General features: G+C 34.9%; 1 protein-coding gene across 10 annotated transcripts in view; it reads left to right on the top strand.

Annotated features, from left to right (window-relative positions):
• The first annotated feature begins 7,478 nt into the window (after nucleotides 1-7,478).
• LOC135847616 (uncharacterized) overlaps nucleotides 7,479-24,465 on the top strand; it is a 170,838-nt gene continuing 153,851 nt past the window's right edge. For 8 of the 10 annotated variants that reach the window (XM_065367239.1, XM_065367244.1, XM_065367241.1 and 5 more), the window contains exons 1-2: nucleotides 7,479-7,791; nucleotides 15,366-15,446. Coding sequence is in view for 1 of the 10 variants with exons in the window: in XM_065367235.1 (XP_065223307.1) it covers nucleotides 21,611-23,503 (1,893 nt within the window). In the remaining 9 variants the exon portion in view is untranslated. Of the gene's footprint in view, nucleotides 7,792-15,365; nucleotides 15,447-21,545; nucleotides 23,680-24,465 lie in introns of those variants that run through there. The other 2 variants (XM_065367235.1, XM_065367237.1) reach the window with 2 other exon arrangements.

Below are 24,465 nucleotides of genomic sequence, written 5' to 3'. Positions count from 1 at the left end.
AGTGGATTCTTCTCATCTTACGGGTACGAAGCTCTCGGATCTTGGCATCTTGGCATTATTCCTATCAAGGTTATTGACCTCTTCTTGCACGTTCTTAAAAGTCAAATTATTACGATCCATAACTTACAGAGAAGTACCTATACATACTCGTGCGAAATCTATCATTTTTTGGGAGTTTTGGAAGTCTATTTATAGGCAGTTTAATGCAAATTATTTAACCCTTGAAATTGATCGATTTTTACCAGAAAAACACAATTTGATTGTTTTGACCCTTCCCTCCCTTCTCGTCTCTTCCTATGTGAATTAAGTGTGCCTCGATCCCCCTCAAAAAGTTGAATTTTTTTATGCAGTTTTAGTTTCTACCTACTATTTGGAATTTATTCTATTTTTTTCGCAAAAGCACTATTCAATAGTTTTTCCTCCTCCCCTATCTCTGGCACCCTCCTCTCCTCTTTATTTCTGGTTTTCTGAAATCCCCTCCCCCGCTGGAGATTATTCTAAGGATCATTTGATGCTACACAACCAGCATAATTTTCAATATAAACATTTTTCCACTCCCAACTTCAATTTTTACAACTTTCTCCAATTTTTTACCCCCCCCCTCCTCCTCAGATACGGCTGGACAAACTTTGTCAAAAATTATAATCCTCATTTGATGTCGAATAAAAATGAAAATTTTTCTAATTATTTTATTAAGTACATACATATTTTGACGAAAGAAGAAAATTTAAAATTAATGGTTGAGATGGTGGACATCTTGAGTGTTTTTAGTCACTTATGAGAAAAATAATTTACAAGTCAATTCAACCACCATTTTAGAAATCAGAAGGTTCACGGTTGGACTGAAAAATCAACTGGATAATTTAAACGCGAAATGTTAGAATAAAATTGAGTAAAACGTTGAAGAATTGTTGATAAATTTTGAAATATGAGAAATGAAAAACTCACACTATAAGAATTCCATTGCGAAGATCAAAACAAACGATTGAAATCCCAAAATCGTGAGTGTAGTTCATTATAGTTCAAAATTTAGGAAAATTTTCAAAGTTTGAAAAAATTGTCAACAGCTTAAAGTATGTAGTTCCCAAAATATCAAAAAATTAATTAAAATTCAAAACAATACAAACTTTTGAACGATTATTCCTACTTAATTGGGGGGAGGTGGTATGAAAAACTGCTCAAAATAGGAAAAAATTGGATGAAATTTTAAAATATTATTAGAAATTTAGAAAAAAGCTTTTAAAACTTGGAAGAAAGCGATCACACATCGGATTTTGTTCTTATAAGTTGGGGAGAAAATCCCCCAAAAGTCAGAACAATTGTTCGAAACTTGAAAAAACTCTTCCAATTTTGTATTGAGAGGAAAATTATTCGAAAAGTAGTTCAGAAATCAAATTTAAAAAATCGTTAAAAATTGTGAAAAAAAGGTGATCAAATTTCTCAAAATCGAGGGAAAACATAAAAATTTGTTCAAAATTCAGAACTACACATTAATCAAAAGATCAAAGTGTTCGAATTTTCAGGAAAGTCTGTTTCTTAAATCGTGATTCAATTACTTATATTCGAAACGAAAACACCAATTCGAGCCTGAAAAGCAAACTTCGGGAGCAGAAATCAAAAATCGATTCATTCGCGATTTTCCATCTCATGTGATCAAACTTCAAACATGTTCACGATTAAGAATAAATTTCAGTCTCGAAATTTAAAAATTTACTTTCTCATTAAAAATTGATAGGTTGAATCCCGAAAATCGAATATTTTGCGATTTCTGGCCCCCAATTATCATTAATCATATTTGAAACGAAAAAAAAAAACAATTTCAGCTCGCAAAACAAATTTTGGGATCAAAAATCGATTTATCGAATTCCAAAAAATCGATTTATCGAATTCCAAAAAATCGATTTATCGAATTCCAAAAATCGATTCGTTTGCGATTTTCGATCTCGTATGATCAAATCAAACATGTTCAAAATTATAAGAATAAATTTTAGTCTCGAAATTCAAAAATTGACTTTCTCGTGAAAAATCGATTGTGATGAAAAATCGATTGGTTGAACCCGGAAAATCGATTATTTTGCGATTTCTGGCTCCTATATATTCGAAACGAAAAACATCAATTTTAGCTCGCAGAACAAATTTTGGGATCAAAAATCGATTTATTGAATTCCAAAAAATCGATTTATCGAACTCCTACAATCGATTCCTCTGCGATTTTCGATCACGTATGATCAAACATGTTCAAAATTATTATAAGAATACCTAAATTTCAGTCTCGAAATTCAAAAATTGACTTTCTCATCAAAAATCGATTATGATGACTTGGTGATGAAAAATCGATTGGTTGAACCCGGAAAATCGATTATTTTGCGATTTCTAGCTCCTATAGTTATTCGAAACAAAAAACATCAATTTTAGCTCGCAAAACAAATTTTGAGATCAAAAATCGATTTATTGAATTCCAAAAATCGATTTATTGAATTCCAAAAATCGATTTATTGAATTCCAAAAATCGATTTATTGAATTCCAAAAATCGATTTATTGAATTCCAAAAATCGATTTATCGAATTCCAAAAAATCGATTTATCGAATTCCTGAAATCGATTCCTTTGCGATTTTCGATCTCGTATGATCAAACATGTTCAAAATTATAAGAATAAATTTCAGTCTCGAAATTCAAAAATTGACTTTCTCATTAAAAATCGATTATGATGAATTGATGATGAAAAATCGATTGGTTGAACCCCGAAAATCGATTGTTTTGAGATTTCTGGCTCCTATATTCCAAACGAAAAACATCAATTTTAGCTCGCAAAACAAATTTTGGGATCAAAAATCGATTTATCGAATTCCATAAATCGATTCGTTCGCGATTTTCCATCTCATATGATCAAACAATAGGTTTATGTTGAAAATTGAAAATAATAAAAATTCAAAAATACTTTTTTTCCCATCGGAAATCGTTCATGATGAAAAATCGATTGATTGGACCCCAAAAATCGATTAATTTGCGATTTCTGACCGCATTTAATTTAGAGCGATTTTTTGTAAAAACTGATTATTTTCTTGAATTATTTTGAGCCATTTAAAATAGGCTTAGGTATAAACATTTTTTTCTCTATGTTCTGAACGTTTTTTTGAAATACATTGAACCAATTTTCAACATTTTTTGCTAAAATGATAACTTTTCATGCATGCATTGAACTTTTAATCAATTATTTGAAAATATGAGAAGTTTATTCAAACTTAATTGGATCATTGTTGTTTAGAACTTTAACTTATTTTTCCAATAATTTTTTTTTTTTTTTTTTGAGGGGGTGTTTGTAATTATTTGATTATTACACCCGTCGTGTTAGTTGGTTTTTTCAAATTTCAATTCTTTTTATCAAAATTGAACTGCTTTTTCCATATTATGTAGGTAAGTACAATTTTTTTATGATGAATTGTTTAGTATTTTTAACAACTTTTTCACGGATGTTACTCAAAATTCGAGGAGCTACACCTCAGAATAATCCCTGCCCCCGCCCCACAATGTGAATAATATTCCACTGGAGCAAGAAATATGTATCAATAAGAATAAGCGAATAAAAAACATGAAAAAAGAGGAGTCAAATATAGTGAGAAATATTCAACATAAAAGGCAGCGAATTTAATAAAATCCTATCGCTATTTTGCACGATACTTTGAGCACATTTTGCAGTAAACACTCTTCTACCAAAAAAATAGATTCGAATTTCGGTTGATAGGCTATAAATTGAAAACCTACAGCAACATGTTGTAATATATACGTGCTGTACCTACCTATGCTCGTAAGTGAAATACGATACACATACTCGTGCATACTGAAGGGGGATGATTTTGACAATCAACCCCGTATACTTCGTATTTTCAGCAACATCCGTCTTTGATGTCGGGTTTTTTGGCCTTGCAACACACATTCCCTCACGCTCATATACGAGAATTTTACAACACACCGCTCGAAACTATTTCTGATTTAATTAAATATCTGCGCAACGTCATCGTCATCGTCGCCGTCTGCCTTCGATTGTCGAAGTCTATATTTTTTTCCTCCTCTGACTCGGTAATACACAATGATTCGAAGTTCTGTTGTGTTCGGTATGGAAAAAACTTCCGCTAAACTAAATTAATTCTATTGAACAAAAAACAAACTCGAAGCGACGAACAAACGATAGAAAAAAATTAGTCGACGAGGCAAAGGCAGGTCATAGAAAACATGCGAAACAACCAGAAGAGAATTCTTTTTAATCGAAAATTTCCAGGCTAACGAGTCTCGCTGCGATGATGCTGATGATGATGACGAATAAAATAATACGGGTTGTAAAAAAAATTCAACATTATCGTATAAAAAGCTTCCAATATACCTATGTATAGAGATTTAAAGCATCGTAGAAAGTAAAAAAAAAAGAAAAACTTTGCACGTCGCCGTGTTTTACACACAGAATAACAGTAATTCGATTAAAACTTTTCTATTGTTGAATAAATCCGCCACCGCATCCTTTTTGCTATGCGGGTTCCATGAACAGGCAATATATAGACAGAAGTGGTGCAGTGCAGCGTGACGATGCTCGAATTATAATCTCGTCTAATTAATAAACGTACCTAGCTACCTATACCTAATTCTGTTGTCTGTGTTTCTTCTCATCACACAAACAAGTAGGCATGGAAACTGCAAAAAGATACTCTTTAATAAGCATATAGGCGAAAGGTTTCAAAGACGAGTCTCCCACTCTGCCCTCATGGAAGTAAAAAAAAAAAAACAAAATAGAGAGGAAATTATTTCATTCACATTGAAAACCAACATCTTTTTACTTTACATCCAAGTTTTGACCACCCAAATCTTTTGACGACGATTTTGATCCATTCTGAAAACTCTTATCAGTTTTTGGATTATCAAATTTTCGAAAATTAACGTCAGACGACGAAAAAAATGAAATGCCCTGCAGTGTACAGCAAGGAAACAACGAGAACTCATCGAATAGGAGAGGTTGTCGAGAGGGTCGAGGGATGCATTACTACTTCCTTAAAACACATCTCGTCACCCCATCACCATCTTTGTCGTCGCTTCGCTGCCCTCTCTCTTCGCCAAAGTCGACTATATTTTTCGTAATTATCGCGCTTCCTTTGTTTCGTGTAAAATTAAAAAGTTAAATGGCTTTCTCGCGGTTTATTTCTGGGCGCTGTTGACGAGACAAGACGAACAGGGGGATTCTCTTTACGGTGCAATTTTCTCAGCGAAAACATTCCCAGTCAGGAAATTACTGCCGTCGTCGTCGCGCTCTTTCTGTATTACGACGACTTGGCCAAAAACACGAGGTACGTATAGTCGTCGAGGAGTAATTAGGCACTTTATTCGGAAACAATTCGCGTCGTTTTGAAATTAAAATCGAAACAGAAGCGGCAGTAATTACGGAAATTCTTCGCAGCTTCGGGGCGAATGAAGAAGATGAAGACGAGAATTGCGTGGAATGTGTACGTCGTCGCTGGATCTCATTATCTGGCTCGAAACGTTCGCATTTTGCGGCTGCGGACATTGCGGACATAACTTTTTAGCCCTTTGCTCACATAGTAATAAATCCGTCTAGTGTTCGTTATTTTCGACTTTGGATTTACAAAAGTTTTCAACTCACCCCTTCCTATTCTATTGCTCTCAAGCACATCGGGTAAGTTGCAAGTTTGCATGAAAACTTGCCAGAGAGTATTACAATGTCGACGACACATGTGTCGCGTTCCCACAAAACATTTTAATACCATCGGCTCATCTTACCCCTTGAAACTAGCTATGCTTGGTCCCAGTCACAGCTTCGGTGTAACTTCTAATGGATCGGAAAAGTTGCCTTTTCCGAATGTTAATGCATAAGCATCGGTGAATTTTCCAGCCAAGTTGAACTTGTATTGTCGTAGAGCCTCAAAATTGTACAAACACACGTCACCATTTGTCGAAGTAATTCAGTCTGTTTTCCGGTCTCTCTTTCTCTCTACAGTGTAATGTAACACATTCCTTCGTCGAATTTGAATTTCAAATCAGACTTACATATAGGTAAAATGAGTATGTGAAGGTATTAGGTAAAGTACACAGTTGTCGAGAGTCGTCATTTCAAATCATCTTATTCCTAGCACCTGTTTCTTGTTCTTATTTTTCCTTCTTTTTCAACCTATTTCGCAATTGATATTGTGCAGATGCTCGAGATAGAAAGGTGTAAATGTATCTTTCTTGTGAGATAGAAAAAATTGTGGCTAATTTTTCTTCTCCTACTTCAACTTGATGTAGACGAAGTCTCATTTTTTTTAACCTGAGCGTGGAAATCTGTTGCATTTCGACGAATAAAGCCAAACGTGCGATATCTTGATAAAAGGAACTCGTCTCAGTCGATCGATTTACTGCTCGTTCGACGATTTACACAGCGAAATAATAAACGATCAATGAATTCTGTATTTTTAAAGGTACCTACCTGCATAATGGAATAATCTGTTTGAAAAATTTTGCAACGTTTTTATGTTCTTCGTTTGTCTTGATTAATAATTATTTTTCCTTAGGACTTGAAAAAATGGAATTGAGAAATTTCATTTTGACCTGGGAACATTTTTCATATATGTAAATGTTCTTTTACTTTAGTTTCGATGTTAGGAAAATTCTAAACAATTTGGTCGTCATTTTGTCAGCGATCTTGAGTAATGGAAGATGAAGATTTTTCGCGAAAGCTTGAAATTATTTGATATCGTCGTTAAAAATTAAAACTATCAACGAATTCATCAATAATTTTTCTACCAAAGTACTCAGTACTCACACAACTTTTTTAATGTGCTCCTTTTTCAAAATACCATTTTAGTGGTATGTTTACGATTTAATGTTGCCTTTGCCTTTTTAGTTTTTAGTTGAGACTTGGAAATTGAGGTAGATTACGTCTCTCTTATTTGAAGAATATGATTACGGTCTGAAAATGCATTTCAGTTGATCGAAATTATTTTGTTTGATGTAATATTCAACGATTATTTACTACTTATAACCAACTTATAACAGTGAGCTGAGCTTGAAACTTTGTAAAAAATTCCCAATTGAATGAGCGAAATAGTCACGAAAATCTTTAGGTGAAAAAATGTTGCGTTTCTAACAATTCTAACTTTCTACTTTCTAAACTTGAGATTGTTCATTGTTGTTCACAAAAAGTAGTAAAAAAACACACACACGCACAATAAGCAAGCAAGCAAAATAAAATATGATTAATTACAGAACTCGAGAGTACAGAGTTCAAAAATTCAGAATTCAAAATGCGTCTAGAAAAAGAAAATCTCAACACTTCTCAAGATCCAGATGAAAAAAAAATAAAAATAAAAAAAACACTTGCGCAAACTAAACGAACGAATTTGCGCTAGCGTTCATTCTGAAACCGTTCGCGTTTCAATTCTGACTAACCGGTTCTGCGCATGCGTCAGACCATCGCCTATCCACGATCGTTGGTCTGTGAGCTGTCTTCTCTGAATTTTGTTTTTTATGTGCTGTGTTATCTGATAATCTGAGCTTTTCGTAAAAACAAACGCTTTTTGCATCATCTTTTCGCGTCTAGTGTTAATTTTTTGCGAGTTTTGAGTAATTTAAAGCCGCTTAATTAGTTCTGAACGGTTTAATATACTTGACATCGGTCAAAGTACGATGATTTGAAACGTTAGTTCCGGATTACGAACAATTGAAAGTATTCTATGTAGTGCTGTGATAGTGTTACCGTATGTGTTTACTCTTCCTCAGCCTCAGAATTATTTGAAGAAAAGAAATCAAGGTATGGTCGATTATATTACACTATTGTTAATAATATACGTAATTGATGTGGATAATATTGAGTACTATTATTCAATACAGGGTGGCTAGAAATATCGGGTACCCCTAAAAAAGTTTTCTAACTAAATACTTTGGTTGGTCACAGTGAATGATAATAATGATAACACATGATTGGTTGTTGGACTGGAGAGATAACATTCCACCAATCATATGCATCTATTTCACGTTGCCAACCTATATTTTTAATGAAAAACTTTCTTAGGGGTACCCGATATTTCTAGCCACCCTGTATAATATGTGTGTCTTTTTATGATGCGTGTAAACAGAGGCTAGGGAATGTCAACGTAATCGTCGCCATGTTGCATTCCTTATCTTTATCTATTGTATTATATTTTACCGGTTGTGCTGGGCAAACGTGCTCTATTCGGGCCGGACTCTCACGTAGATGGCGCTAGTGTGCCCATTATTCTGGAGTTCAGACGGGGCTTTTTTCTTAACCCTTTCTTATCAGTCGTATTTTACCAAAACTAACCAAAACGTTGGATTTACGAGTTAAAAATGAAAATATGATTCGGTCATGATTGATATGCAATAGTAATCGTAAAAATAATGTACATCGAATTAACTTTTCAGTTTTAACCCTTGAAATTAATGCTTTCGTAAACGCTGATAAGAAAGCCTCATCTGAAAAATGTAAACATTTTGGCCTGCTCACTAGCGCCCCTATGTGAGTGTCCGGTCCGAATTGTCAACGTTATTTACGTAGCAAGTTTATTTTTAATTTTAACTGAAGTGAACCAATGATATGAATATCTTAATTCTTCAATATCACGTTCACTGATCACTGATCAGTGATCACGCATCAACAACAGCTACGAATGATACTAATTATTTTGGGTTATTCTAATTTCTAAAACCTGTACCGATTTTTCAATTTCCTCTAGAAGTTTCGATTCGCTCTGGAGGAGCCTTTTTTGGTCCGTACTCATTGGAAACCCTGTCCACTGTTTTCAGTGGTTCATAAACATTTCCTAGTAGTACATTGTCACGAATGGGAGATTCTGAAATTGCCATTTTTCCGAATTCATTTTCCCAGAACCTCATTCCTCATTATTCCTAATGTGCCAAAGTTCGGTCTTTTGCCAAAATATTGCTTGAAAAGGTGTGTTTTTCTGTTGGTTGAACTTCTAAGAAGTGTGTTGTTTCGCCAAAATCTGGAAAAAATCATACTCTTTGAATCAAAAATTCCTAGGAAAATTTATTTGGTGTCAGAGTCAGAATTATTATTACGAACGATTCCTTTTTTGATCGAAATTACATTAAAGACTTGATTTACCTATGCCAAAACTTTAGAGAAACCATTTTTTTTCATCATGGTTTTCACTATGGAAATTGTCAAAAGAGCCTGTTTTTCAATCAAAATTGCCAAAAAAACCTCATTGTTCTTGTCAAAATTGTAAAAAAAATCAGTTTATTATCAAAATACCAAAAAAATCGCCTTTTTTCCGTCAAAACTATCAAAAGAGAACCTGTTTTTTTTTTTTTTTTTTTTTCTAAATTATAATCGTCAAAAAATCTTCTTTTTTTGCCAAAATAGCAGAAAGAAACCATTTTCTGCTCACAATTTTCCTAATAGTTTTGCTCTGCAAAAAAGTCGAAAAAATTTGTATAAAATTTATCAAGAAGTCCGCGAGAATTGAATGGATATTGCCAAAATTTGATTGTTGTTAAATCGTTAAAACATGAGAAAATGGTGTAAAATAATCCAAATTTTTTTGCCCAACCAAGTACTGAAATTTGATAAAATTCATTCGTCGTAAAATCAACAAGATGTCTTTGAAAGTGGCGATAAAAGTGATGAAATTTTGTGAATAATTTTGTTAATCACCATCAAATTATTATTAAAAAAAAAAAAAAAAAAAACGAAACATAATTGAAATATCATGATAAAAATAATGTAAAGTGGAGTATTAAATTTTCATGAAGTAAAAATGCGGTAAAATTAATGAGAAACTTTTGAAAATGGTCAACACATTAATGAAATAATGCGAAAAAAAGTTACAAGCTTCGGGAAACATTGCCCCAAGTTTTAAGAAAATTTCGTGAAATTTTCCAGAAAATTAGCAACAACGACGGTATTTATTTCAAATCGAAATAAAATTTTAGAAAGTCGTTTAGAAGTAGTACAATTGTAAAAAATTTTAAAATGTGCCATGAACTAGCTATTCTCATGACACTACCCCTCCTCCACCTACTTTTTTAAAAACCAATTTTACTCATTCAGTATGAAAATCAAGAAAAAAATGTTTAAAATTATCGAATACGACTGACCCCTTCCACTTCACCCCCCCCCCCAGTGTTTGGGGTCTTTGGCCAAGTATTGTGTGATAATCTAATATTATTTTTTGGAAAGTGATAATTTTTTATTTTTGCAATGTGACACTCTCCACGCTCTCAGTCTTCCTCATCCCCCTGGGTTTTCGATCCAGTCCCTCTCCATGCCCCACTCCTCACCCTTCTCATCAGTGTTTAGGTAAAAACATGAAAATGTTGACGAATTTGTGTGATAACCGAATGTTATTTTTGGAGAGGGATGAACCCTAAACGCGACCTTATTTTTTTTTACACTGCCCCCCCTCCCACCCTCCATAAACAATTCCCCCTCCATTCTGTTTGGGGTCAAAATATTGAAATTTTTGTGACCGTGTTACGTATTGATTGTTAACTTGCCTGTTGAACATTAATATGACCTTATTTTTTTGATTCGCCCCCCACTATGCCCCCAGCACACACCTTTCTGGCCCTTTATGCCCCCCCCCCTCAAGTGATAACATTAGTGATATTGTGTGATGTATCGATTATGTTTTTGAGGATGGTGAATACGAATATGACCTTATTTTTTCAATTCGACCCCTACCACACCCTTTTTTCTCCCTTCCCTTTTGGCCTTTTTTAAGGTCAAAACATTGAAATATTGATGAAGTTGTGTGATACATTGAATCACATGTTTTTGACGGTGCTGAACACGAATATGACCTTTTTTTTTATTCGCCCCCCCCCACTCTGCTCCCAGCACACCTTTCTGGCCCTTCATGCCCCCCTCCCAAAAAAAAGTGAAAATATTAGTGATATTGTGTGATTATATCGATTGTTATGTTTTTAGGATGAAGAATACGAATATGACCTTATTTTTTCAATTCGACCCCTCCCACACCCTTTTTTCTCCCTCCCCCTCTGTTATGGTCAAAACTTTCGAAATATTGATGAAGTTGTGTGATACATTGAATCATATGTTTTCGACGGTGCTGAATACGAGTATGACCTCATGTTTTTGATTCGCCCCCACTCTGCCCCTCAGCGCACCTTTCTGGTCCTTTATGCCCCCCAAAACGTGAAAATATTAGTGATATTTTATGATATATCGATTGTTATGTTTTTGAGGATGATGAATACGAATATGACCTTATTTTTTCAACTCGACCCCTCCCACACCCTTTTTTCTCCCTTCCCCTCCATTAAGGTCAAAATCGAATTATTGATGAAGTTGTGTGATACAACGAATCACATGTTTTCGACAATGCTGAACACGAATATGACGTTATTTTTGGAATCCGCCCCCTCTATACCCTCGCTTCACCCCTCCCACTCTTTCATTATGGGGGTCAACATTTTGAAATGTTGGATAATAGTATCGATTTTTACTTTTAGAAGGTGTTGAACATGGAAACGACCCTCTTCTATTCGATCCGGTCATTTATCACATCCTCTCACTCCTCGTTGTCACCTCCCCCTCCACCCCTCATCCTCCAGTGTTGCGGTCAAAACTTTGAAATATTGACTAATTCCTCTGATGATATGGTATGTTATGTTTTCGAGGGTGCTGAGCACGAATATGAATTCATTTTTTCAATCCAACCCCTCCATGGCCCCTCTCCTTTCCTCCCCTCTTTTCCCTCCCCCTTCCATAGGAACCAAAACGTTGAAATTATGATTTTTTTTTTCGACTTGCGAGATTCCAAGCCCATTAGCTTCACCGCTTTACGTAGGTACGACCTCGTTTAACTGTCATTATTCCGAACGAACTCCCAATACGCGTGTTTGAAGAAAATCTCTTCTTTAAATAGTCCAATTTACGACACGAAGTTGAAAGAAAAGAAAAGAAATACGAGGGAAAAAATATCTACATCTAGATGAAAATTAAAAGTTGCAAAACTTCTGTCGCGAAATTAAATTCCGAAGCAGCGGAAAATTGATTTCAATTTGCATACATTTGCTAGTGGAGAAGAATTAACGAAGAATTGTAACAAATTTCATATTCTACGCTTTCGCATCTGCTCTTTTTGCGCTGTGTGTGGCATGGCATGGCAGGGGCTCGTTACCGTTTAATTTGTACGACCCGAATTATTCGTTTGTCTCTCTTCCCTCATTTTCTTGCTGCAATTCGAAAGGAGATTACTGCAAAAATACGCTGACTGAGCTGGTTGAAAATATAGACAGAGCACATCAGCTATCCTCTCACTCATCGTATGCGGAGAATATGATTTCGTCGAGTTTTAAATACGTTATATTATATGGTATAACGAGGTATTCCTATTGTACATAAAAGTCCGACCTTTTTCTAACCGCTAATACCGAACTATTCGCCGTTTATTCGTATGTTTTAAATTTAACTCTCTTTGTATCATTTGTATTTATGACGATGATGAGCCGACGTAGGTATTCGGCTCAACAAATTCACGATACGATGATTGCGGTCAGTTTAAACGTGTGGGTATTTTAGCATGCCACTTCGGGCGAACCTTTGGATATAGCTTTTGCTCGTTTGTTTTCCCCCTTTTCTTGGTTCAAATGGCTGCGTTTTCTAAGCACGCACTCGCCGATGAAATAGGATTTATTTTTATCCGTTTGATTATACTTGAATTACAATTTGATGACGACTCGGACGACGAATACATAACTCGGACTTCGGAGACACGATTAAATAAGCGAATAATACGACCGATTATACGTGTTCGTATAATACTCGCTGTATTAGGAGCCTTTGAATCGTAAATGAAATTAATATTTTACCCGACGACGATTGTCGCAGTCTCAGTCGCGTCCGCCATCGGTCACTTCTCACAAGGATATTTCAATTTCGAGCAGTTTAAACGAAATAATAATTCGTATAAAAGGGAGATTTTCCCTACGCCACCATCGAATTGGCGACGCGAGTTTATTATGGTACTAAACTGCAGTTCGTGTTCAGGATTTGCCCATTTTTGTTGCTTGTAGGTACGTCTCCAGTATAAGTGTACTTCTGGTACAAATGTGCTGGGTAGGTAGATGCGGTAATGAATTTTTAAAACACAAATCCGGCTTTAAGTTAAAAACAATCGTCGAATCGGATAAAACATAACGTATTAGAGCTCCGGTGTGCGAGCTGCGAGCTTTCGAGCGTGAAAAAACTTCCTTCTTCGTTGGCTGATGCTGAGTCATACGAAAATTCGTATATAAGCTCGACTTTTTGTTCAATTGAGCTTTTCCTCGTGTACGATGGGTTTTTCGATGTGTTTGGAACTGAACGTACCTGATTTAGATAAATACTACGTACGCTTATTACGAATAAATCTATATACACGCAATTTAACTAAGTCTCTATCGCATATACTTGGTCGTTCGAGGTACTTACTACATAAATCGTGCGCTGGAGCGAGCTCTCGTCTATTTTTTTTACCTTAAGTACTTTTTAGTCGGTGTTCGAGACCTCACTTCGACCGATTATTGAACCGTGGTGTGTCTAGAAAACAAAAATTGAGAGAATTTGGATTTATGTTCAACTACATATAAAGTGGTGGATAACTTTGGGTTCTCACTGGGAAATTTTTTGATAGCCAAATTGCTGGAAAAATTCACTTTTTCCCAAAAGTTATCCCAAAGTGGTTTTTTTACCCTAGCCAAAAGTCTCAGTTTTCCGACAAAAATTGCGAAAAAATATCATTTTTTTTGTCACTAATTTCCTATTGAAACCAAAACCATTTTTTTGAAGAAAAAAATTTTCACTTTTTAACAAAATTGTTGAAAATTTTTGCTTTTTTTCCAAAAAAATATATTACCCTAAAACTCTTTTCTTTTGCAAGAAATTCCAAAAAACTGTCACTTTTGTCAATAATGCCCAAAATATTCTTGTTTTTGCAAAAAATTGTAAAAGTCTTGCATTGAGCAAAAAATGTCTAAAAAAATTGATTTTTCAAAAATTTACAAAAATTGTAGATTTTTAAGCGAATAATGGCTAAAAATGGTAGATATATTTTTTTGCAGAAAATTCCTAGAAGTCTCACTTTATTTCAAAAAGTGTTCAAAATATCGTTTTTTGACAAAAATTATTGCGGGAAAGTATCACTTTTTATGCCAATAATAACCTAAAAGTGCTGATTTTCGTCAAAATTGTTGCAGTTTGGTTTTCTTTAAAAAACGACAAAAACACTTCCTTGAAGAAAACATTGCGAGAGAAATTTTGTCACTATTCTCCCAAAAAGTTGTATGTAGGTATTTGAAATGTTATTCTCGTTTTTTTTTCAAGCTTTTTTGGGTACCTATGAAAGTTGACAGGGTGTCTAAAAGTCATAAATTTTGGTAAATAGTCATAAAAGTCATGAAAAATTCATGAATTTTGCTCGAAATGCACTTGAAAATTTTTTTAAAAAGCCCATAGGTAATTATAATAAAAAAATTAAGTAAAAAAGTGAAAAATTTGTTCAAAAAATCAGAAAAATGAAAAAGCTGAAAAAATGCCTACTTGCCTACAAGTTTTAAAAATTTCCTCGCAGTTTCAAGTTCGAGACGTTATTTAATTTATTAGTGTTTTTTTTTTTTGGGGGGGGGGGGGTATTTTATGTGGTGAATATGTGAAAAATGAGCAATGAAAAAGTCATTATTTTTTTGTCTGGGAGTTTTGTTAAACACCCTGTAAAGTTACGAGTGAATTTTTTTCTGAAAAAGTTGAGTACGAGGCGATTGCGAGCCCTGAAATGTTGAGAAGTAACTTAATTTTTTTTTACTTTTTCTGGAGTTTACAAAATTGTCAAAAATGCAGAATGATTTGATCGCATGAAGGTTTTAAAACCACCCAAAATTAGTAACTGACGTGTGGGGGTTGAATTATTGAAGAAATTATTCATATTGGTTCACTTTGCTGGAAAAATTTCCATGTCATTGAAAAGTCCAAAAATCACTCTTGAAACGAATTTTTTTCAACTTTCGAAAATTTGTCCAAATTCCAAAAATGAATTTGAGTGCCTTAAATTTTGATCAGGGAGTTTTAGAACATGATCCTTCAATCTAGCTTGGTTTCGTTCAAATCGGAAAGAGCGAATTCAAAATGTTACCTTGTAATAAGATACTCGTATTTCGTTCAATCCCTAAAAATGACTGATTGGAAATTACGAGTATTATTGCAAGATTGGGAGGAGACGGAATGTTAAAAGAGTAACTAAATACATAACCAATTCATGATTCCTCCTATTACATGTTTTTTTTATTTCAATAATTATTTTGCATGAATTTGAATTTTAAAATTGGTGTAATTTTTTTCAGCTCGTGTTCCTGGTTATATGATTATCGTATTAGTCGACGACAGATTGTGCAGTCCTGTCGATTATTAACGTTCCAGTATCGGTGAGTAGTTTTATTTTGAATTTTTTTCACTAATATTGATAGTTTAAGGTCTGGCAAAGTGTCATGTTTAAAAACAAAAGTAATTTTTGGGAAGGAATGAACGGAGGGAGGAGGTAGTAGTTTTTGAACGATAAAATGAATAATATCGGCTCGCTTGACATGATGATTTTTCTATTGTGAATAACGAATGTTCTGAACGGTGTTGATTCTGAAATTTTTTCACCGATTTTCTCGCTGTGACTTTCAAGTGAAGTGGAGGGGCAAGTAATGGAAATTTTACCTAAGAATTTTTTCGAATAAAAAATTGGATAAGATGCTTTTGGGATGTGAGGGTGGAGATTCCTCTAACATTTTGCTTTTTAGAAATTATCATCTACGAGTATTTCAGTCATTGGTTGCAGATTTTACCATCGTAGGTATTGATTTCTTGCATCCTGATACCAGGAAATGCATGAAAAATAAATAAGTTTGACTTTATGGAAAGCCATGGAGTATGGGAGGCGGTAATGTTCCCCATTTAAAGAAAAAAAAATGGTGATTATTTATTCAAATTATGAGAATTTCTCGACTGAAAAATTGAATATTTCAATGGAATTGTATTTCCATCACTCCCCCCCCCCCTCCACTCATTACAAGACCGAACCTCATGCACATGCAACTGCTTCTAGGTCGATAATTTCAATTTTTGGATGCAAAAAATTCTCAAATTGGACGAATTTTAGGACGAATTTTTCCTATTTTTTTGCCCTCATTTTTACTCGATGAAGATTTGTGTGCAGAGTTTTATTGCTCTCGATTGTTGAATCGTTTTATTTTGGTTGAAATGTGAGATTTTTCGATCTTTAAACTTGAAAATTTTTGTGAAATGAAGATCAGAGAATAACTTTTTCTTCGTAGAGACCTGTTCGAGCGAACCTTGCGCTTTCGTGTATATTTCTTACACGAGATCGTCTAACCACCCTCCATCTCCATCCCTGTACATTCCAGCACAACCGGTAAAACCGCTTTCTCTTTTCTCTCTGGACTCCTTCATCCCCAACTATCTCCCGTTTCTTTCCATCCCTATTGTCCATCCGGATCCGCTGCTCGGCTGCTCAGCATGCTCTCGCACCTTCGACCATCGACCGTTCTTGTTTGAAAATCGTGAATATTCCCTTTATATTGGAGTCAACTATTTTTGGTATACGAGTGTCTTAAAATTGACCGTGAGGAGGGAGGGGAGGAATTGAATGTTTCAAAATCATAATTATTATCGAACATTTTGAAGCCACGTTGACTTTTCTCAGCTCCGAATCCGGATTCTATGTAGTTGAAAGATTGTGTCGTCCAAAATGAAAAGAAAAAATTGGTTTGAGGCTTTTGAGAGGGAAGTTCAAATCCTCTGTAATTTTTTGAATATTTTTTCACGTGGCAGGACAATTTGACCCTCCTCCCTTCTCAGCTCACTGAAGGTTTTGAAAAAATTGATCCCCTCCCCCCCCCCCACTTCACTTCAACTGATTATTTTGTGTGTTGTAGATGTTTTGAACGGTTGTAAGTAAAAGTGGAAATATTGGTCTAGAGAATTGAGGAAAGTTGAGGAAAATTATTTTCCCCAAAGAGGCAAAGACTCGAAGGTTGATTAGCTGCAAAAAATGATTGGGTAGTTGATTTTTCATATCTTGAGATTTTCACGTCAACGAAAGACCTGTTCGTATTTTTCATTACTCTTCCAATAGGTACATACTTTCCTACGAGAGTAATTTAAAGAAAAAGAAAGACGTCTCTTTACGCGTGAAATTTTCAATATCGAAAGAATCCGACCGTTCGTTGTCGATGTGAAAGCTTTGAACATGTACAAATATCGAGAGGTGATCGAGTATATTCGGCTGTAAGGTATCGTATGTCGTTATTATACATCCGAAGTTGGTATACCTAGAATTTTTTTAATAAAAAATCTCGCCTTTTTCAGTATCGTGGTACTTGAGAAAGTACATATTATTACGATCGGTAAGAGTATGGGAGGAGGGGAAGTGGGTCGCGTCTGAACGCGTGTTAAAACGAGCGCGAAAATATTCTGCGAAAAAGACGAGATTTTTCCATTTATTATTCGCAGTGTGTGTGTACTGTGTAGTAACTTATCGCTATTTGGTGGTGTTTTTCAGAGACGAAGAAAAAAATGAGCACTGAAGTGTGACATTTTTCTTATGATTTTTCAAATTGTACCGAAATTGACAATTTTTCGGTACTTCGAAGGGAAATGTTACCAGGAGGAAGGGCTGAAGAGAGGTGTGTGAGAGGTCCTCTTCAACACACGAGTACGATGAAAAAATAATAATAATAATTTTATTTCTTCATTTGCAATTATTCTCGTGGCTATCAATTTTTTTTCCAATTCGAAAAAATTTTTTATCGAGGGGTAGCTTTTTGAAGGCTGAATAGTCTCATTTTCGAATTTTAATCAAACATGCCGCCGTTGCTTCTGCTGCAGCGCCCAGTCTGTTGTGACAACCGTTGCGAATAATTAGATATTTTTTTGTCGCGAAATCTGCAATCCAATCGAATCGGATTGAAAACGAAGCTAATCAAGTATCCGAGAGACTGTATGCATTAGACGAGGGTTAAACCCTACGAGAATAACAATTTCATTAAGACATTGATTATTCCAACCTCGACATACCACCAACAGCAGCTCGATAGAGAACTGCATAGTAGTAGCCGGCTATATTTATACGAGTACCTACACAAAACGACGTGGTATTGGTCAAAACCATGATTTAGTTTTCATTATTCAAATTGGCTCACCAAGGTGTAATGTCATTTAGTTTTGTGTTATTAAGCTTCGCACGTGTTACATCCTTCCGCGCTGGTCTCATTTTGCTGCAGAAATCCAGTGCTTACCAAAATTTGTTCGTTTATATGAAAGGATATGTACCTTATAAACCTAATTTTTCCATCGAGGATTTATATTATATACGTAATCGTATCGCGTACCTCTAATCCACCTCTACGACCCTTCCTAATTTGGCGAATTATTCGGCTGGTCGTATCGCGTAAATAGAATTTCCCTATAATTCACTTTTTGGTTCGTACTTCGTATATCTCGTTTTCACTCAACGAATCAATTACAGCCAGCCAACGAACGAATGCCCGCCGCGTCGCAATTTTCATAAATTAAAATATATTTCCGGTTGAAATAGCCTCTCATACACAAACACATACGCCACTATCACCACCACCGATATGCTAATGGATTCGATGGTGAGCTGGCCAATTGCACGAGACTATCACTAACGATGAAAAATTAATATTATCGTATGAGTAGGTAGCTGGTTGTATTCAATATCCCTTATGGCTCTGGATTTCATTCTGCTAGAGTAACAACGTTCAATTAACCTTTACCCATTAGCCTGATATTGTGTGCTTTTTTTTCCATTTTTATCAGCTGATTAACGACGAAAACCATCTATAACTTATGGCAGGAAAATCCGACTGAAACATATTTTTCTGAATTTATAATGACTTAATATATCGACTTTTACCGGGGAATTCGGTGTGATATGTGATTGCCAGCATCGCTATTTCGTGTGATTTTGTCTTCCTGAAACAAAATAATCTAATAAATCATTATTATCGTGGTGAATTTATGGACTTCGAGTACTCGAAATAGTACGAATTAGAATGAAATTTTACTCGTTATTTTAGCCTCGATGAAAAGTTATAGTACTATCTGGAGAATTTCCCAATGAGTATGTCTACATTATTTGTAGGTACGTATTTTCAACGAAGCACTCTCAATAATTCAATCGACGTTGTTCTGTCGAAATAAGTGTGGAGTACTTACAAATTCGAAGTAGTTTCCGTCGTTTCACAAGACGTATTCTGCGAGTATAGAGGTGCCTACTTGCATGAGCTGTCCATCTCTCGAGTATCCATGCTTGCTATAAATAATGTGTGCTTATGAAAATTTCCGCCTATCAAAGAGCGGAATCGATCTAAAAAAAATTTCGAAATTTTCTAAACCTATTACCGAAGAATTTGTGAGTTGATTTTTGGCAGAAAAAGAGAGGAGGAGCAGGCATCGTAGCGGGTCACTTTTTTCACGAAAAGTCACTTTTGGTTACTTTTTTTGCCAAAAAGTTTTTCATTTAAAAAAATGTTTTTTTATCCAAATTATCTTTTTTAAAACTCATTTCCAAAGGATTTCATGCGAATTTTCTTCATTAAACAATTTCAGAATTTTAAAAACACAAATTTTTACTTCTCGAAACATAATTTTTTTATTTTTGAAGAAATGATGTTTCAAAGCCAAAAAATAAACTCCTCACAAAATAACATAGTTTAATTTTCAAGAGCTTTCGTCTTCGCTTAGGTCTGTTCTGTTTTCATTTTCAAAATCAAGTTCCTTCAAAGCAACATCATTCAAATTCTGAAATTTTAAAAGTAAAAAAATGAACTACGTGATTCTCACAGTGTGCGTAGTCCTATTTTGTTACAAAAGCACAACACAATTTTGGATAAAAAGCACAACGCAATTCTGAAAAACCAGCCCAACGCAATTTTGAAAAAAAAAGCACAACACAATTTCGAAAATAGAACCCGATTTTGAAAAAAAGCACAACATAGTTTCGAAAAAAAGCACAACGCGATTTTGATTTTAAAAGCACAACAAAATTTCTAAAAAAAGCACAACAAAATTTCTAAAAAAAAGCACAACACAATTTTGAAAAAAAAGCACAACACAATTTTTAAAAAATGAGCACAACACAATTTTTAAAAAAAGCACACACAACGCAATTTTAAAAAAGAAGCACAACACAATTTCGAAAATAGAACGTGATTTTGAAAAAAAGCACAATGCAAATTTGAAAAAAAGCACAACACAGTTTCGAAAAAAAAGCACAACGCGATTTTGAAAAAACGCAATTTGGATTTCTAAAGCAGAACGCAATTTTGATTTTAAAAGCACAACAAAATTTCTAAAAAAAAAGCACAACACGATTTTGGAAAAAAAAACACAATGAGATTTTGAAAAAAACACAATGTGATTTAAAAAAAAAACAACACAATTTTGAAAAGAAAGCACAACACAATTTTGAAAAAAACACAACTTTGAAAAAAAGCACAACGCAGGGCGCCCAACGTGGGGCGCCACTGATGATAGAAATATAGTCGACTACTACTGATGAATAATTTTAGTATATGACATCGATATAAGTCCAAACAGGTCCCACATGCTCTTCAAAATTATATTTTTACCACCCATTGTGATTTCTTATTTGTCTCTTTTTAGAAATGAAATTTCTAAATTTATGTAACACCTCAGGGGTTGTAAAATCTTTTCCATTGTTCGATATTTTGAAAAGTAAATTTTGATTTTTCGAAAATTGAATAATGGGAAATGTTTAATTTTGAAATTTAACTGACGTCGGCTTCTCTTTTGATATGGCCCTTTTCCTCTTTTTTTTAATTGTTTTTCAAGTACAAATCTCCGTAATTAATTGCAATTACTCAAGAAGCTACTTGAGTAATTACATTTATAATTACGACATTCCCTGCCTCAAGTTAATCCGAAAGTTTCAAAAAAAGGTTCAGGATTTAATTGAATACATATGTAGTACCGATTTCTTATCGAACGTTCGATTTGTTGCTCTCCTGGACGCTGGAATTGAAAAAAAATTGGTCAATTCTTTCCTGGTGGAAGTCACTAAAATCGCTTTTTTTAGAAAAATTAGGCTACGATGTCTGTTGAGTCAACGAGAGAACATTTACAGTCGTTTTGCTCTGATCGAGTTGAAATTCGCATCAATTAAAGAACTTGACACCGCCATCTCAAAACCAAACTTTGAGCTGCCGAAAGAGATTTTTTTATTTTTGCCAATTTTTGTGTGTAAGTGGAAGGAATTCGGTGGTTTTTGGAATTATGAAATTGGATTTATACCTACGTGCATCGTCATTTTGAACATTCTTTTTGAATTCGAAAAAAACATTTGTCGAGAAACTAACCCTTTATAAGCAATAATTTCGATAAAATAATATTGCTGCATGCGAATTAATTTTATTGAAGACTTCGATGTATTTTTCACAATTTAATTAATGCAGAATTCGTTACGATTTTAGAATTTCCGTTCGGAGAGCCTGTAGAGTTGATTGGACGCGGTAATTGTGCGAGCTCGAAATTCAGAATGGAAGATTACCATAGTTCTGATAATGATTCTTACAGCGGTAACAGCGAGCTCCCTTCGTTGCTGCAACTCTCGCTGGATTTGATTATAAAGCGGTTATGGATGTCAGAGATAAACAGAGATTGGTTCGAAACCAAGGTATTGAATTGTAAACGACTCAAGAGTAAACTTCAACAAAACCGCGATCCCATAATTCACTCGCTGCCTCCGTCGATTAAACAGATGCTAATCGATAATATCGATCGTGTAGGAATGCAGATGAACAAGCGATTTTCCAATTTGAGCGGCTTCGGACTTCTCGTTTGTGTTTTTCGTGAACGAAAATTTCGTGATTTCGCGCCTTTGATTTGGAATTTTGTTATTGAAGAAAACGTCGCCGTCAATTATTTCGTTGCGCAAAAAATATTCGCAGTTATAAACGAAGAATTGAATAAGGGTTCCATTGTGATACCCAGCGAGGAAGTGTCATTTTATTTGCGCATGTGGAGGTCTTTTCCAAAACGTTTGAGGTCTCGACTTATCGTCTGTTTATCGTACATTGATCAGTCCTCCTACTACAAGCTGAAGAATGATTGTCGCGATTTGCGATTTTTTACCGAGCTCATAATCGATTTCGATGCTGCAGAAAGAAAAAAAATATGGATGGAAAATTACGCGCAATTGATCGTTGGTGCGAATCCATCGACTTTGGAAGATTTGATGAGGTTATGTTTCGATAACGAAGAACAAATTATCGAATTCAAACGTGAATATTTCGTCAAAAACGGCCGTGCGGATTCTTATTGTTCACGTCTTATCGGAAATAGATTTTTTGCCGAATTAGACAGATTTTTGAGTTTTTGTTGCCAGCACGATGAACTGGAAGCGGAAGAATTAACGAAACGAATCTTACACAAGCATTTTGCTACTTATTCGATCGCTGAAGGATATGACGTTCTTTTCCAAATACTTGGTTCGAATGCTGCGCGTATCTGTAGAGTAATTAAATTGCCCGAGTTTCAACATCTCTTCCACATGCCTACGGAAAATCTGAAAGAATTTTGTTATTCAAGTATTGATAAAGGTGATTTTGAAGAACTGATTGAATTTTTGGAATATTTTTTTCCGCCAGAAAGAGACGTATCTTGTTTTTTGCAAGAGGCTGTCAAATCATTTTTTACTGATCGAGTTGTTCATGGTTTGAAGTATAGCAATCTCCTGAGGCCGAAGAAGTACGAGAATTTTTTATACTTGAAAAAGTTGAATAGTGCGATCGAAAACTTATTCAGTACATCGGAAGCAGCCGCGTGTTTCAAAAAGGAAATCATGTTTTGCGATGGTCTTTTCGATCTCGTACGAAATATTATGCTCTCGTGTGAAAAGCCATTTCGTGAATTGAGTCCAGATGGGGATAGGATGATATTCGTCAAGGAATTTGTCAATATGTTTTTGTCGTCGGAGCAGGATTTATCGAAATGGAAGGAAGATTTCGTGGCAGATTCCATTAAAAACATGAGGTGCGAAGACAACGTCATCAGATTTCAGGTATCAGATGCAGAAGTTGATTGGGTAGATGCAAAGGCGTGGTTTTTGGATTCAGATGAAAAGGTATCTCAGTTCAAAGCTTCGTTCCCAATGGACGAAATTTTGTCGATTTACTTGAACTTGATGTCCGATGAGGAGACTCGGTATCTCGACAACATTCTACTATGGTATTATTCGAATGATGAAGAGCAAATTGTGTTTTTCAAGTTGCAAAGACTGCGTGAATGTATCGAAAACGAATATCCCGAGGCTCGTGAGGCGTTACTTGGCAGTGCACTTACTGAATTTGATAATTGTACGAACGATTTTGATAGATGCGAAGTACTTCGGCGAGCTTTGGGGCGAGAAGATGAATTCGCATACTTTTGATACTTGACGACGAATCAATTTATTTTCATAATTTTCCATAATGTAAATGTTCGAGTATAATTTTAATAGTTCCTTAGTAGTTTTTATATTTTTGTATTTGAGTATTATTTTATTTTATTTTTTTCAAGTATATTATTTCGATGTGACTGAAATCAGAATTATATTTTTATCGAAAATTTGTGCCTTAAATTACTTTGATTTTTTATATGGAAATCAACAAGATCTTCTAACAAGGGAACCTCTTGAGGTGTCATACTCCGATTTGGACGGGACCGCGATTTTTGGAAAGAGCATAGTGTAAAACCCCCAAAACCAAATTTTCAGCTGCCCAAGTTCATTTTTCGATTTTTTGGCGAATTTTTGAAAATTCAAAATTGACTGCTTTTGGCGATTTATGCTTTTTTTTAAAAAGTACGCACTTGATCAGTAAAAATGGTCAAAATAAGTCCCAAAACTCATATTAATTACCCAAATCCAAATTTCACTATTTCCAGCCATTCTGGAGCCTCCAGCGCAATTTTTCAATTTCTCCAGAATTTTGAATTTGCTCCAGAAAGCGTGAATATGAAGTTGGGCAGCTAAAAATCGAGTTGTGTATTATACTCGACCTGTTTAACGAGTTTATCCACATTTGAGCCGATTTTGAGAGTGACACCTCAAAAGTGGCTTTTTGACCAGCTTTTTTCAAAGTTAAAAAAATCCAAAAAATCAAAAGTCTCCCGTTTGTGTGGAAATGTTTGAAATTGACGCGAATCACTGTATTTTGTCCAAAACTGACCCCCCAAATCCAAGTTTCAAAATTTCCAGCCAATGTGGAGCCTCCAGCACGAGTTTTCAATTTCTCCAGAATTTCGAGTTTGCTCCAGAAGGCGTGAATATGCAGTTGGGCAGCTAAAAATCGAGTTGTGTATTATACTCAACCTGTTTAACGAGTTTATCTACATTTGAGCCGATTTTGGGAG

The sequence above is a fragment of the Planococcus citri genome, chromosome 5 (genome assembly GCF_950023065.1).
Source record: "Planococcus citri chromosome 5, ihPlaCitr1.1, whole genome shotgun sequence".
Lineage (NCBI taxonomy): Eukaryota > Metazoa > Arthropoda > Insecta > Hemiptera > Pseudococcidae > Planococcus > Planococcus citri.
This window is presented reverse-complemented; position numbering and strand designations above follow the sequence as displayed.